Consider the following 15,899-nt stretch of genomic DNA (forward strand, 5'->3'; position numbering starts at 1 on the left):
GTCACGGTCAGCCACAATTCTGACGAGGGTCCGCTGAATTTCAATAGAGGCCGCTTCCGTTCAGAACCATGGGTACCTGTCTGCCAAACAGACTGCCTCCCTCAGCTGGTGAGCTAAGCAAAGAAGCTGGGGGAGGGCGAGGCATGTTCGTGATTGACAGCTGGACGTTTGCTATAAACAGGTCAGCCCAGAAAGTCCTGACATCAGAAAGCAGGCTTTTTTTTAGCAATGTTGTTATCAAAGCTCTTCTCTGTGCTGTCAATTTTTCACGACTTTTCATCAATTTACTGGATCTTTAAAGTTAATGAGTGTTTAAAGATGATCCCACTGAAGATGTTAATGAGAGTGCCCTCAGTTTGATTGCTTTTACTGTTGTTTTTGGATTAAGCTTCTTGCCATCTTGCTGATGCATCTCAGAAATATTAAGCATGGAGAACAGACAAAATGCTCTGCGTCAGGGTCCGTCAGCATCTTATTGTTGCATTTAAATTGACCTCACGCCCTTTGCCAGCCCTACAATAATGTAAATGTGAGTGGAATGGACAGGTGTAATAACAAAACAACAAGAACCTAGCATTTGTATTCCATCAGATGCTTCTAATCCACAATCTTCAGGTTAATATTAAGGAAATACATTTGCGAAAGCCTCAAAATGACAATTATTTTTGTCCCACCTTTAAATAGATGCCTCTTACACTTTTATTGACTTGATCAGTGTCAAGGGCAAGAGAACAAACACACTGGTGGAGTCGTTGCATGTAGTAACACAGATAGGCTACAGCCTTAGACCTTAAGGGCAGAGTTGTCCTTTTTAGCCTTTTCATTTTGATCTGACCAACATGGAAAGTGGAGTGGCACAGGGCGAGAGGTCGACAGGGATTGGTTGAAGTAGCTCTATAGACTTCTAGTAAGGAGTCTAAAACCCATGATTCATAGGTCAATGTCCTCTCTGAGCCAAGTCAAGCCGCTGGGGTCTGGACGCAGAGCTGGATGTTAAACTCTGGGTCGCCTTGGGGTCACACTGGCTTTAGAAGCTGCATTGTGATTACAAAGAAAAGCGCACACACACATTGAAGTCTACATTCCGATCTGTCCCTCTACCTCCGCTCCTTTCTATCATCTGGTCTAGTCGACTTAACCCCCACCCACCCATTTTCCCCAGCCTGAATTTCCCAGAGGGAATGATTGACAGTCATATGCTTAACATCAACAGCCGCAGCTCAGCCTCTTTGCTATTTGGGAGCAGATCTTTGTTTCGTCTGTTGGTTTGTGAGCTGTGTGATGGGCTTGCGGTCAAGGCGGGTCATTCTGTATTGTGACAGAGCGTGCTAAAAGATGCTAAGGAGACTTTTCTGCTGTTGATGTTGTGCATGGACTTGCCCTTAGCTGAGTATGCGCGAGTTTTCCTTCTTTTATGTTTTGTGGGGATCGATTTGAATCTGTGCATAATGAGGCAAGCCATCACATGGACAAGCAACCTGTTTAGAAAGATAGACAGGTGCATCTCATAAAATTAGAATGGCATCAAAAAGTTCAATATTTTTGCAGTCATTTCAGAGAGTGAAATTCATGCATTGATTGAAATATTTAATGGCTTGCAGATCATAAAAACCTAAAATTCAATGTCTCAGACAAATGTGATATTCCCCAAAAAGTTGATTAAAACACATGGCGTCACACCTTAACCAGCCATGTAAATAACTCAAAACGTCTGCCACCTTCCCTCAGTCTTTAAACTGTTCCGAAATCAGGGTTAGCAGCCAAAATAATAGGGAAGACTGCTAATTTGAAATACACTGGTACCTAAAATACGATTGCTTGTACACACGATCTTTTCAACATCCGATGTAAAATTTGACTCGCCATTTGTTTCTACATCCGACAACATGCTCGACAGCGCCATGGTTTCTTTGTTTTTTACGGTAAGACAGACGCATGCCGTTTTTTTTTTTTTTGTGAGAGAAATCAACATGGGTTCCAAGAAGGTTAGTGCAGGTGGTGAAGAAAGGAAAAAGATGACGCTTACCATTGAAATGAAGATGAAAATTATAGAAAAATATTAGCGTGGTGTGCGCGTCTGTGAACTGGCTGAACAATACAGCTGAAGGATGTCTACGATCTCGACGGTCCTCCTCCGACATCCGTTCGCCAGTCTTTATAAGTTAAGGTGACAATTATTATTGTGGTAACATCACCAAAGAAATCGCCAGATTTTTAATCAAGTTTTTTTCAGAACGTGTGCAACACAACACGCCTACTGTCCGCCGCAGTTGACCCCAAACGGCAACAGAACATTAAAAGAGAAAGTAAAATCTCTACCACACTCATCTTATTATCACGTCGGCCACCCGGTGCGTTCAGGTACAGCACGCAAAACACATTCGCCTCATTCCAACCCGATTCGTTATATTATTATATTATTATTCCGATTTTTATTTATTATTTATTTGTTTTGCTATGTGTAACTGCCATTTGTAATGGTACTAGCAGTATTTATTAAGCATTTAGTATCGTTTTAAGGGCTGTGGAACGAATCAATGGAATTATAATGTATTCTTATGGGAAGATTCTGCTCGACATACGACCATTTCGACTTAAAACAAGGTTCTGGAACGAAAACTTCGTATGTAGATGTATCACTGTATGGGCCGTCACAAAGGGTCTTTGCTACCACTATACTTACAGTGGTATGAAAAAGTATCTGAACCTTTTGAAATTTCTCATATTTCTGCATAAAATCACCATCAAATGTGATCTGATCTTTGTCAAAACCACACAGACGAAAAACTGTCTGCTTTAACTAAAACCACCAAACATTTATAGGTTTTCATATTTTAATGAGGATAGTATGCAAACAATGAGAGAAGGGGGGGGCGGATAAGTATCTAAACCATCACATTTAATATTTTGTGGCCCTCCCTTTGCTAGGAATAACTTCAGCCAGACGCTTCCTGTAGCTGCAGATCAGTCTGGCATATCGATCAGGACTAATCTTGGCCCATTCTTCTCTATAAAACTGCTGTAGTGCAGTCAGATTCCTGGGATGTCTGGCATGAATCACTGTCTTTAGGTCATGCTACAGCATCTCAATGGGGTTCAAGCCTGGACTCTGACTTAGCCACTCCAAAACGTGTAATTTGTTCTTATGAAACCATTCTGAAGTCGATTTACTGCTGTGTTTTGGATCATTGTGTTGTTGCAGCATCCATCCTCTTTTTAGCTTCAACTGTCTGACAGACGGCCTCGGCCTCAGGTTTTCCTGCAAAACATCCTGATAAATGTCTGAATTCATTTTTACATAAATGATTGCAATTTGTCCAGGTCCTGATGTAGCAAAACAGCCCCAAATACGATGCTCCCTCTACCATGCTTCACGGTGGGGATGAGTTGGTGATGTTTGTGAGCTGTTCCATTTTTCGTCCGCTCATGACATTGTGTGTTATTCACAAACAATTCAACTTTGGTTTCATCAATCCACAAAATATATTTGCCAAAACGTATGTGGAGTGTCCAAGTGCCTTTTTGCGAACATTAAACAATTTTTTATTTTTATTTTTTTATTAAGGCAGAAGTGGCTTTCTCCGTGGAGTCTTCTTTGTCATCATTCTTGGCCATAGTTTTACATATAGTTGATGTGGGCACAGAGATACTGGACTGTGCCAGTGATTTCTGTAAGTCTTTAGCAGACACTCTAGGGTTCTTTTTTTTCTACCTCTCATGAGTATTCTGCGCTGAACTCTTGGCGTCATCTTTGGTGGACAGACACTCCTTTGGAGAGAAGCAACAGTGTCAAACTCTCTCCATTTGTAGACAACTTCTCTGACTGTCGATTGATGAACATCCAGACTTTTAGAGAAGGTTTTGTATTATTTCCCAGCTTTATACAAATCAACAATCTTTGATCGCAGGTCTTCAGACAGCTCTTTTGACCAAGCCATGATGCATATCAGACAATGCTTCTCATCAAGGCCATTCTTACCAGGTTTGTGTTTTAAAGTGGGCAGGGCAGCTTTAAATCTGTTAGGGTCCGCGAACGCGGAAACAAGGTTGGACCTCACAACAGACAACAAACGACTGAAGGAAGCGTACAAGGGTTTATTAAATACAAAACAAAAAACACGCAATCGCGGCAAAAAAGGGGAAATAACAAAACGGGTCCGTGACAGGAGGTCGACGGGGATCAATCTACAAACGCGAGGGTAAACCAAGGTGCTAGGCAGAGCCAATAAAACAACTAAAATACACTCACATACCTGCACAAGGTAGAGGCATACAAAACTAAAGTGACTGGCGACAAAACCCACGGAGGGTGCGAAATTACCAAAATAGCAAGTTACTCGAAATGCAAGGATGTCAACTGGCGACCAGCAAGAATAAATATCTCGGCGTCCTTCCAGTGGATCCCCGCGTCTTTATACTCTTGTTGATGAGCTGCAGGTGCGACGTCGGGAACGCCCCCACAGCCGGCTCTGCAACAACACAAAATCTGACCAGGAGCAGAACGTGACAAAATCACTCATCAGTGATTGGGCACACACCTGACTTAAATTATTTGGCAAAAATTGGCTTCAATTGCTCTTTGTCTCCTTAGGCAGAGGGTTCACTTACTTATTTTTCCCCCATCTGTCATTGTTTGCATGCTATCCTCAATAAAATATGAAAACCTATAAATGCTTGGGTGGTTTTAGTTAAAGAAGACACAGTTTTTACATCTGTGTGATTTTGACAAAGATCAAATCACATTTGATGGTGATTTAATGCAAAAATGTGAGAAATTCCAAAAGGTTCAGATACTTTTTCATACCACTGTAGTTACTATACTTACTATGACTACATTTTAGATTTAAGCAAAAAGCAACAGATAAAGATATGCACATTCTAAAAAGAAAAGTTATGTTTATTTGTGCTTCAAGTAATTTGAGACATTTTCTCCAATTAATTCTATTTTACAGTATCCCATTTAAGTACTTGAAAACCAAAAAAAAGCTCACTCACATTTCTCATACAGTAAGTAAATCTTATTTTATCATTCATCAAAAACACTTGTCCATGCTTTTCTTAATCTTCTTTCTGGCTCTTACTCTCCCCTTTCACCATAGTTTATTAAACCGCACAATTAATTTGCAGACGCATGGTGGAGGGTGTGTCTGCATGTGCGCTTGTCAGACAGAGTTCATTTGAATTTCCCTTCAATCACTTCCCATTAGTCAGGCGATAAATCAGCTCCGATGACGGCACCTCCCACCCATCTATTCTACATTTGGTCCCAATGCCTGCCATGTTTCCAGATTTTTTTTCCTTCTCGATCATGATTTTCTTCTGATTTCGCCACGATTCCGTTAGGTAAATGCTGAGCTGCGAGTAGCACAAATGCTAGAGTGCCTCATGGATAATGAGAAGGTAAAATGTAAAGCAATAACATTTTTGTTTAAAAGCATAACTATTCAAAAGCGTAAACATTTTGGTATTGTAGCATATCTGATCTGGTTTATGTATTGTACCTACTAAAGTGTCTAATGCATATGATTAGAAATTTGGAGCTATGAGTGTCTTTCTGCAGCTTGGAGCGAATTCCGATGCAGCTTTCTTGCACTCATTTTGAGTGCAGAAGGTTTCCTTCCTCACAATCTGTGAGAATTGTATTTCTTTAAGTCTTTTTCCATCATGAGAACATAAGAATGTGGATAGAGGGAGCGACAAAGACAGAGATGGAAAAATGGGGGGGGGGGGGGGTGTATGGAGAATGAGAAATGGGGAAACACCATTATGCAAATGTACTACTGAAACATGCCAAAGTGAGCGTGCGTGTGTGTGTGAGTTGCAAAGGGTCGGTTAGGCCTCATTACTTATTGATGTGAGATCTGGTTTGAACCCAAGCATTACAGGTTTGAGCATGTTTTTACTCTGAAAAAAGTGTGAATCTCAAAAAACAAAATATGCTAGATTTTTGCTACTTTATTTGACTGAGCATGATCTCTGGTGGCTGGAAAACAAAAGCTCTCTCCAAGGTGCTGAAGAAATTACCAGTCAGTCATATAAAATTAAGCCAACTGATGCCAGATCAACCAACTTCCTCCCTCTTGCCGGAAATTAGGATGGGAATTGATAAGATTTTTACGATTCCGATTCCATTATCGATATTGCTTAACGATTCGATTCTTTATCGATTCTAATTTGGGGAAAAAGAACAACCGTTTTGATTGGCATCGAGTTTGTTTAATCGGAAGTCACAACCTTAAAAACTCACAACGAGGTCAAAAGAGGCCGAAAGCCTCAATGTTAACTGTGGCAATAAGTGGCAAATGCACAAGAATGTGTAACATTTTACTGAAACATTTTTCGAACAGAAATAAAAAATATTGGTATATATTGGCATATAGGTCATTGTTCTGCCTTTAGCAATATGTGTTACAGTTAAAGTGTAATTTTTACCATTATATTGAAATGCGTGCCTTTTAGTTTTTATGGTGCTTTCACGCTCAATTGGGGGCACCCTTGTGCTTCCTCACGCGAAGAAGACTGCGCTCACGTGAAGAAGAGTGCGCTTACACGCGAAGAAGTGCCGCATCCAAGCAAGTTAGTGAGAGAGGGAAACACTGCTACAAGCCTACGTTCTTTGTTAATGTTTGTAAAATATCTACAGAGGCAACACCTGTATGTATCATGTTTTGTGTTGTTGTTGTTGTGTTTCCACTCTCGATCGGACACTTAAATCCAGTTGTGTAGTGGTTTGAACGATGTGCTAATACTAGCGAACGCATGCTAACCGTTTGTGTTATTACTGTATTAGCAGCTAATCATCGCTGATTTACGGTGATGCAAACCTGTTTGTTATTGGGGACGAAATTGATTTGTTTCATTTCTATTTTTAGTTTCACTCTTCAAGTGATGGTTGAATAAAGTCAGCAAATTATACCAACGTCTTCTGCATCGTCATTTGGGAGTTTAACGAGCTGTATAGCCAGGACTGAGCCTTAACGTCTCGGTGAGGACAGTGCAGTCGTATTCCCTTCCGATGCAGTTATCTCCACCTTGCAATAACTGCAAGTCACTTTGTTGTAATTTTTCCCCATGAAGTGAAGACACACTTTCGAGCGTTTGAACCTACGCGCTGTCATTGTTATGTATATTTCCGGCTGCAATGCCCGTGTTAAACCATCGTAACTAAAGATGTCCCGATCGATCGGAATCCCGATCGATCGGAATCCTGATCGATCGGGTCCGATCCCGTCATTTTCGAAGTATCGGAATCGGCAAAAAAATATCGGCCATGCCTTTTTTAATTTTTTTTTTTTTTTTTTTTAATTAAATCTTTTTCTAATGTAACAAACATAATATGTTACACTCATCCAGAGTGTTTAGTTTAGGCTTAAGGTAGGGTTAGCAAATTTATCCCGCGGTAATTCATTTTTTTTCAAATGTATCACATTAAAATATTAAACGCGATCAAGGCATGCGCTGTACGACCCACCCAAGCACAGTCGCGCTCAATCTGTAATGGCGCCGTTTTACCTATATAGAGAGATAAAAGGCAGTGTTAAATGAGTAGAGTGTATTTTGGCAGCCTTTGGAGCCTTTTTTTAATTGGTTAAAGCCTTACAATCCCTCTCCCTTCGATTAGAAATATCATGGGAAGCAATGTGGAGAAGCAAGGTAGCAAATGATCTTTTTCTTAACCCCTCATATTATTTCCCAACGCAGAGAATATATATCAATTGGTAGCACTACGCACAGTCATGGTTCCACTTCCCATCATGCATTTGGGCATGGCTAGGGTATCACTTACTGAAAGCTCAACAAATACACTAGATGGCAATATTTAGTCACAATATTCAAAGTCACAAGTCTTTCTATCCATGGATCCCTCTCACAGAATGTTAATAATGTAAATGCCATCTTGAGGATTAATTGTCATAATAAACAAATACAGTACTTATGTACTGTATGTTGAATGTATATATTCGTCCGAGTTTTATTCATTTTTTTCTTAATGCATTGCCAAAATGTATATGATTGGGAAAAATTATCGGGAATGATTGGAATTGAATCGGGAGCAAAAAAAAAAAAAAGCAATCGGATCGGGAAAGCGGGATCGGCAGATACTCAAACTAAAACGATCGGGATCGGATCGGGAGCAAAAAAACATGATCGGAACAACCCTAATTGTAACCTTTGATTTTCACCCTCTTTCCTGGTGAAGTGTAGCCAAACTTAAAAACTGGAGCGAGTGGTTCTTGGCACCATACTAGTTTGATGCGTCTGGACAACAAGACATGTCACGACGCAATATGGGTCTTTAGGAATCGTTAAAGGGATCGTTAAGGCTTTTTCATTGTGATGTCGAGGCCTCGAAACACTAGGAACCGGTTCGGAATTGGAATCGGATTTCGATTCCCATCCTTACCGGAAATACATACTTCTATTCCTTTTAATACAGCCCCCTGCCCCGTACTAACTACCCCCCCTCAACCTCCAAATCCCTCCGTAGCCCTGCAGCTGCGTCCCTCCTCTTTGATGAGGGCTGATGGTGCCGTATGAGCGGCAGAATTGACAACATTTACGGGGGCGAATGAGAATGATCCATCTTCCTTAGCGGGCCTGTCACCCCACTGGCCAAACTTCATCATGGCCAATTACCACAGCAGTCCCCTTCCTTGCTACTGCTGCCTCTACCCGGCCCCCCCATCTACATGGATACACGGACTCATTAGACACCATTATAATAAGACTGACGGCAGCCAAGAAATGAGGGGTGGGAGTGGGGGTAGTTGCTGGAATGAGAAAAATAATACAGGTGTGATGTGTGAATGCAAAGGGGAGCTAGGTGAGAGTCATTAAGAGAGGAAGCTTAAAATGCGTGTAGAGTCTTAAGAGAGAGGGAATGGCTGGCCAGGTGTGTGTTTGTGTGTATGTGTACGGGGTAAGCTCTTATTTGGAAGGTCACAGTCCAGTGGTTGTGTTGTGCTCTGACGAGCACAGGGGTGTTTAAGAGGTCAGTGAGCACAAAAAGACATTCGCACTTACACTTTCACACGCTCAAACAAATTCCGAGGTATTAAAAGGGTCAGTGCAAAACGCTCACCTCATCACCCAAAGGAAACTCTGATCGCCGTCATTAGTGTACGCAAGCTGCAAATACACACAAAGAAACATACACGTCCACATGAAGACAGGAGTGGGTTATTCAAAGTTTCTCTGTACTTTCTCCACACAATACAAAAAGGTATATTAACTTTAATATACACTATGGCACTGTCAAAAAGTTGTCAAATTAATTACTATAGTGTACAGTGGTATGAAAAAAATCTGAACCTTTTGGAATTTCTCACATTTCCGCATAAAATCACCATCAAATGTGATCTGATCTTTGTCAAAATCACACAGATGTAAAAACAGTTTCTGCTTATCTAAACCCACCCAAACATTTATAGTTTTTCATATTTTATTGCAGCTAGCATGCAAACAATGACAGAAGGGGGAAAATAAGTAAGTGAACCCTCTGCTTAAGAACGAGCACTTGAAACCAATTTTTACCAAACAATTTAAATCAGATGTGTGCCCAATCACTAATGAGTGTTTTAAAGCCTCCCTGCGCACTATATAACACACACCTGGTAAGAATGGCCTTGATGAGAAGCATTGTCTGATATGCATCATGGCTTGGTCAAAAGAGCTGTCTGAAGACCTGCGATCAAGGATTGTTGATTTGTATACAGCTGGGAAATAATACAAAACCATCGCTAAAAGTCAGGATGTTCATCAATCGACAGTCAGAGAAGCTGTCTACAAATGGAGAGAGTTTGGCACTGTTGCTTCTCTCCCAAGGAGTGGCCGTCCACCAAAGATGACGCCAAGAGTTCAGCGCAGAATACTCTGAGAGGTAAAAAAGAACTCTAACATGTCTGCTAAAGACTTACAGAAATCACTAGCACAGTCTGATATCTCTGTGCACACATCAATTTTATGTAAAACTATGGAAAAGAATGGTGTTCATGGGAGAACTGCACGGAGGAAGCCACTGCTGTCTAAAACAAAAGACATTGTTGCTCATTTAATGTTCGCAAAAAGGTACTTGGACACGCCACAGAAGTTTTGGCAAAATATTTTGTGGACTGATAAAACCAAAGTTGAATTGTTTGGGAGTAACATACAACATCATGTGTGGAGGAAAAATGGAATAGCTCACAACCATCAACAGCTCATCCCCACCGTGAAGCAAGGTGAAGGGAGCATCATGATTTGGGCTGTTTTGCTACCTCAGGACCTGGACAACTCAACTTGCAATCATTAATGGAAGAATGAATTCAAACGTTTGTCAGGATGTTTTGCAGGAAAACCTGAGGCCATCTGTCAGACAGTTGGAGCTAAAAAGAGGATGGATGCTGCAACAACACAATGATCCAAAACACAGTAGTAAATCGACTTCAGAATGGTTTCAGAGTAACAAAATACACATTCTGGAGTGGCCAAGTCAAAGTCCAGACTTGAACCCCATTGAGATACTGTGGCATGACCTAAAGACAGTGATTCATGCCAGACATCTTAGGAATGTGACTGAACTACAGCTGTTTTGTCGAGACAATTGGGCCAAGATTAGTCCTGAACGATATGCCAGACTGATCTGTAGCTACAGGAAGTGTCTGGTTGAAGTTATTGCTGCCAAAAAAAAAAAGGGGGGGGGGGGGGTGTCACAAAATATGATATGTGATGGTTCACTTATTTTTTTCCTCCTTTTGTCATTGTTTGCATACTATCCTCATTAAAATATGAAAACCTATAAATGTTTGGGTGGTTTTAGTTAAAGCACTGTTTTTTCATCTGTGTGAATTTGACAAAGATCACATCACATTTGATGGTGATTTTATGCAGAAATGTGAGAAATTCCAAAATGTTCATATACTTTTTCATCCCACTGTATAGGCTTTATTGTTATTGGGGTTTACATTGTATGGCTAGGTTACATTATTATTGCATGTCGTCCCCAGGTTACAATGTACTGGACTTACGCAATTTCGACTTTACGACGCCGGAGTCTTGTCCGCCATTTTGTCTCCTGTCTTTTTAAAAAAATGTTTTTTAGTTGCACAAAACGTATCGTATCTTTTCCACAATATTAAAAAAATATATATATAAAATTCTTACAGTGCTACAAAACGTTTTTGAATAAGTTGTGATACTTGTTTATGCCCATTTTGAATAATTAATGAAATATATTTTTAACACTAACATTAGGAAAAAATATTTTATTTCAGACTGACAACACTTGATTCATCGACTTGTCATATTGTGGTTAGAAACATGCAAAAATTTGTCATCTGTACTGTACATCTATGGCCTAGTTTTCTTTCTTCCTATTTATCACTGACGACACTGACATCTTTGTCCATGCCTATTATCAGTAGATGTGAATGAATTGTTTCTGTAGGGTCAAACACAGGTCAATTTAAGGGCAACACGACTGTGGTCCATCTGCGTGTCTGTATTTTGGCAGGTTGGGGAGTGAGCTGTCAGTGGCAGCTGTGACTTAATAAACAGTTGATTACGACTATCGATTGGTTTACAGTGTGTACGTAAACCTAAATGATCTAGAGGTCAAGATCGATTCCCATTTCATGACAAAAGACTTGTAAAAATGTCTTCAACGTTAACCTTTTGTGTACTTTTCATGAAGCAGGTGAGTGTAGCTTTAGTCAAAACGAATTTGCAAACACAATTACAGTGGGGCAAATAAGTATTTAGTCAACCACCAATGGTGCAAGTTTTCCTATTTATTAGAGAGGTCTGTAATTGTCAACATGGGTAAACCTCACCAATGAGAGAATGTGGAAAAAACAAACCCAGAAAATCACATTGTTTGATTTTTAAAGAATTTATTTGCAAATCATGGTGGAAAATAAGTATTTGGTCAATACTTAAAGTTCATCTCAATACTTTGTTATATACCCTTTGTTGGCAATAACGGAGGCCAAACGTTTTCTGTAACTCTTCACTCTTCGCTTGGTGTAAAGAAATCAACTGTGGGAGCAATTATTAGAAAATGGAAGACATACAAGACCACTGATAATCTCTCTCGATCTGGGGCTCCATGCAAGATCTCACCCCGTGGCGTCAAAATGATAACAAGAACGGTGAGCAAAAATCACAGAACCACACGGGGGGACCTAGTGAATGACCTACAGAGAGCTGAAACCACAGTAACAAATGTTACTATCAGTAACACAATGCGCTGCCAGGGACTCAAATCCTTCACTGCCAGACGTGTCCCCCTGCTGAAGCCAGTACACGTCCAGGCCGATCTGCAGTTCGCTAGAGAGCATTTGGATGATCCAGAAGAGGACTGGGAGAATGTGTTATGGTCAGATGAAACCAAAATAGAACTTTTTGGTAGAAACCCAGGTTCTCGTGTTTGGAGCAGAAAGAATACTCAATTGCATCCTAAGAACACCATACCCACTGTGAAGCATGGGTGTGGAAACATCATGCTTTAGGGCTGTTTTTCTGCAAAGGGACCAGGGCGACTGATCTGTTGAAAGGAAAGAATGAGTGGGGCCATGTATCGAAAGATTTTGAGTGAAAATCTCCTTCCATCAGCGAGGGCAATGAAGATGAGACATGGCTGGGTCTTTCAGCATGACAATGATCCCAAATACACAGCCAGCGCAACAAAGGAGTAACTTCGTAAGAAGCATTTCAAGGTCCTGGAGTGGCCTAGCCAGTCTCCAGATCTCAACCCCATAGAAAATCTGTGGGGGGATTGAAAGTCCGTGTTGCCCAACGACAGCCCCACAACATCACTGCTCTAGAGGAGATCTGCATGGAGGAATGGGCCAAAAATACCAGCAACAGTGTGTGAAAAGCTTGTGAAGAGTTACAGAAAACATTTGGTCTCCGTTATTGCCAACAAAGGGTCCACAACAAAGTATTGAGATGAACTTTTGGTATTGACCAAATACTTATTTTCCACCATGATTTGCAAATAAATTCTTTAAAAATCAAACAATGTGATTTTCTGTTTTTTTCCCACATTCTGTCTCTCATGGTTGAGGTTTACCCATGTTGACAATTACAGGCCTCTCTAATATTTTCCAGTGGGAGAACTTGCACAATTAGTGGTTGACTAAATACTTATTTGCCCCACTGTAAATGGTAAATGGTAAAAGTACAATGTAAAGCACATTGCAGTCATTTCAGTGTAAGGATTTGACTCAAGTCGTAATGATTTAAAATCTTTCAAAGAAAACAGTTGAAATGTCACCACCATCTAATCTCTTCTTTGGCTTTTCCTTCTGTGCTGTATGCATGCATGTGTGTAGGAACATTGGATAAGTAGAGATACTGTAGGTGCCAGGAATGAATAGAATACGGTACATTTCTTAGCGGTGTTGCCTTAGGAGAGAAGAAGCTTTGTGTTAACTGTAGCAAGTGTGTACTTTTGTACAGTTTGTGTAAATGTGAGCGAAAGGAATAGAGATGAAGAAAAAGAGATAGTCGACCCTGCTGTTATGAACTGTTAGACTTCGTTGTAGAGTAAATCCTTGTCTTTGTAAACAGATCAATATAAACCTGAGTCTTCCAGAAGAAAGCAGAGTTGTACATGTCTGGTTTGCCAATAGTCATGATGTTTCAAGCAGTCTTCTCCACTTCCTTTTTCCACACAGACATCGGATTACCCCTCGATGGCATCGCTAGCCAGTGGACTGGACGAGATGAAGAACAATCTGGCCAATCCCAGCACCGGGGCAGAATTAGGAGCCAGTGTGGCCGGCCCACAGTCCTATTCACTAGTTCCAGGTAAGGGAGATATATATCAGAACATTTCCTATTGGCTTTATATTAGAGGTGTAACAGTTCACATCCTGTAGATCTATTGAAACATTTAGTTTTGCATATTCAGTGCAGTTTACTTGTGTACCTTTTCAGTTCAAAAAATGTATTACTATTGCAATCTAAGCACTCTTTGCGGAACCGAAGCCCTGGGGGAGTTTCCGTACTGACGCCTTTAACCCTTAACACCTGAGCCTATTTTGTACGAATTTGCATGCCTTTGATGTTGCTTTTATATTTCAAAGAAAAAAAAACAATGGCCTGGTTGGGTCCCTTTTTTTAGGACAACATAACCTTCATGTCCAAACTGTTGTTACTGACTAATTATAATCAACATTTTGGACCCGAAATTACAAAAAAAAAAAAAAATCCCAATTTTTTGGGGGGTGAAAATTTGTAATATTGATGTCCCATTGACAACCAAACATGCTCGAAGAACCGTTTTGAAGCTTGATAGAATGTATTCTACTTGTTAGGATAAACATTCAACTGAAAAAAAATAAGAATAGTTTTATATTTGACAATTCAACACAAACAGCAGGTATGGTCATAGGCCTTTTTGGCCTTTACACATACTATGGTCAAAACAGGTTATATACAGTAGACCCACAGTGCAAAATACTGAAAAGAAAAAGAAAAGAAAAGACAAAGGGCTACTTCATACAGCTCACTCTTCAGCCGTTTGCGCTGTCAGCCTGTCACTCTTCCCAACTCGCCAACTCATCCGAAGAAAACAACGACAAAACTGGTCCATCCTCTTCCTCAGGTTGATTAAAGAATGTATTAGCTTGCACTAAATTTAGTTTTCGATCCATTCTGCACGTTTCCAAAGTCTCTCGCTCAATCCGACCGGCCGTTGCTCGCTACCTCGCCTCCCTCTCCTTAGGTGGCGCCTCGCTCGGCAATTTATTAAAAATGTTCACATTACGTCCGTCCTTCTTGACCTCACAACGGCTCCTGGGACATTTAGTCTTTCATGGTGCTTTCAGTTTTGAAAAAGGACAAAAAATGATGGAAATATGGACATAAACACATGGTCCATGCAGCATTTTAATGCTTATTTATGAGTCCGATACAACTATAAAATAGGGGTGTCAAACGATTAAAATTTTTAATCAAGTTAATTACAGCTTAAAAATTAATTAATCGTAATTAATCACAATTAATCGCAATTCAAACCATCTATAAAATATGCCATATTTTTCTGTAAATTATTGTTGGAATGGAAAGATAAGACAAGATGGATATATACATTCAACATATGATACATAAGTACTGTATTTCTTTATTATAACAATAAATCAACAAGATGGCATTACCATTATTAACATTGTGTTAAAGCGATCCATGGATAGAAAGACTTGTAGTTCTTAAAAGATAAATGTTAGTACAAGTTATAGAAATTTTATATTAAAACCCCTCTTCATGTTTTCGTTTTAATAAAATTTGTAAAATTTTCCATCAAAAAATAAACTAGTAGCCCGCCATTGTTGATGTCAATAATTACTTACACAATGCTCATGGTTACTGAAGCCTATAAAATCAGTCGCACCCAAGCGCCAGCGACAAAACTCCGAAAAACACAACAAGTACACATTTCACTGTGCTGTCATTTTAATCTGTTTGAGCGGGGCATTTGTGCGTTAATTGCGTCAAATATTTTAACGTGATTAATTTAAAAAATTAATTACCGCCCGTTAACGCGTTAATTTTGACAGCCCTACTATAAAACTCAAATGACTATCTCCCGTTTTACTTGGTCGAATGACTTCAAGTAGAAACTGGTGTGGACCTCAACGTCCACTCTTTTAAATGAGAACAACCAGCGGCACGTGACGTAATTTTAGCATGACAAGACTTCAAAAATGACATGCGTAATTTTGTCGCCGTCGACACTTTCGGTGTTAAAGGGTTAAGTGTACTGACTACTACTGACCAAGAGGACTGCGTGTGAGTAGCTAGCAAAAGACAAAAGCTATCATGACAAATGCAAGCGAGAAGCCTTAGCTCCCCTTACTTCACTATGGTCTCTCGTTTGGGAACACTTTTTGGCTTCCCTATTAAAGTTACCAATG

The 15,899-nt window shown here is 40.1% G+C and overlaps 1 protein-coding gene across 1 annotated transcript in view; it reads left to right on the forward strand.

Moving 5' to 3' along the window:
• The window catches only part of pax5 (paired box 5), a 111,575-nt gene that overhangs the window by 50,992 nt on the left and 44,684 nt on the right, over nt 1-15,899 (forward strand). Inside the window, exon 7 of the mRNA XM_057844259.1 lies at nt 13,659-13,791. Coding sequence (XP_057700242.1) covers nt 13,659-13,791 — 133 coding nt within the window. The remainder of the gene's footprint in view (nt 1-13,658; nt 13,792-15,899) is intronic.

The sequence above is a fragment of the Corythoichthys intestinalis genome, chromosome 8 (genome assembly GCF_030265065.1).
Source record: "Corythoichthys intestinalis isolate RoL2023-P3 chromosome 8, ASM3026506v1, whole genome shotgun sequence".
Taxonomy (NCBI): Eukaryota; Metazoa; Chordata; class Actinopteri; order Syngnathiformes; family Syngnathidae; genus Corythoichthys; species Corythoichthys intestinalis.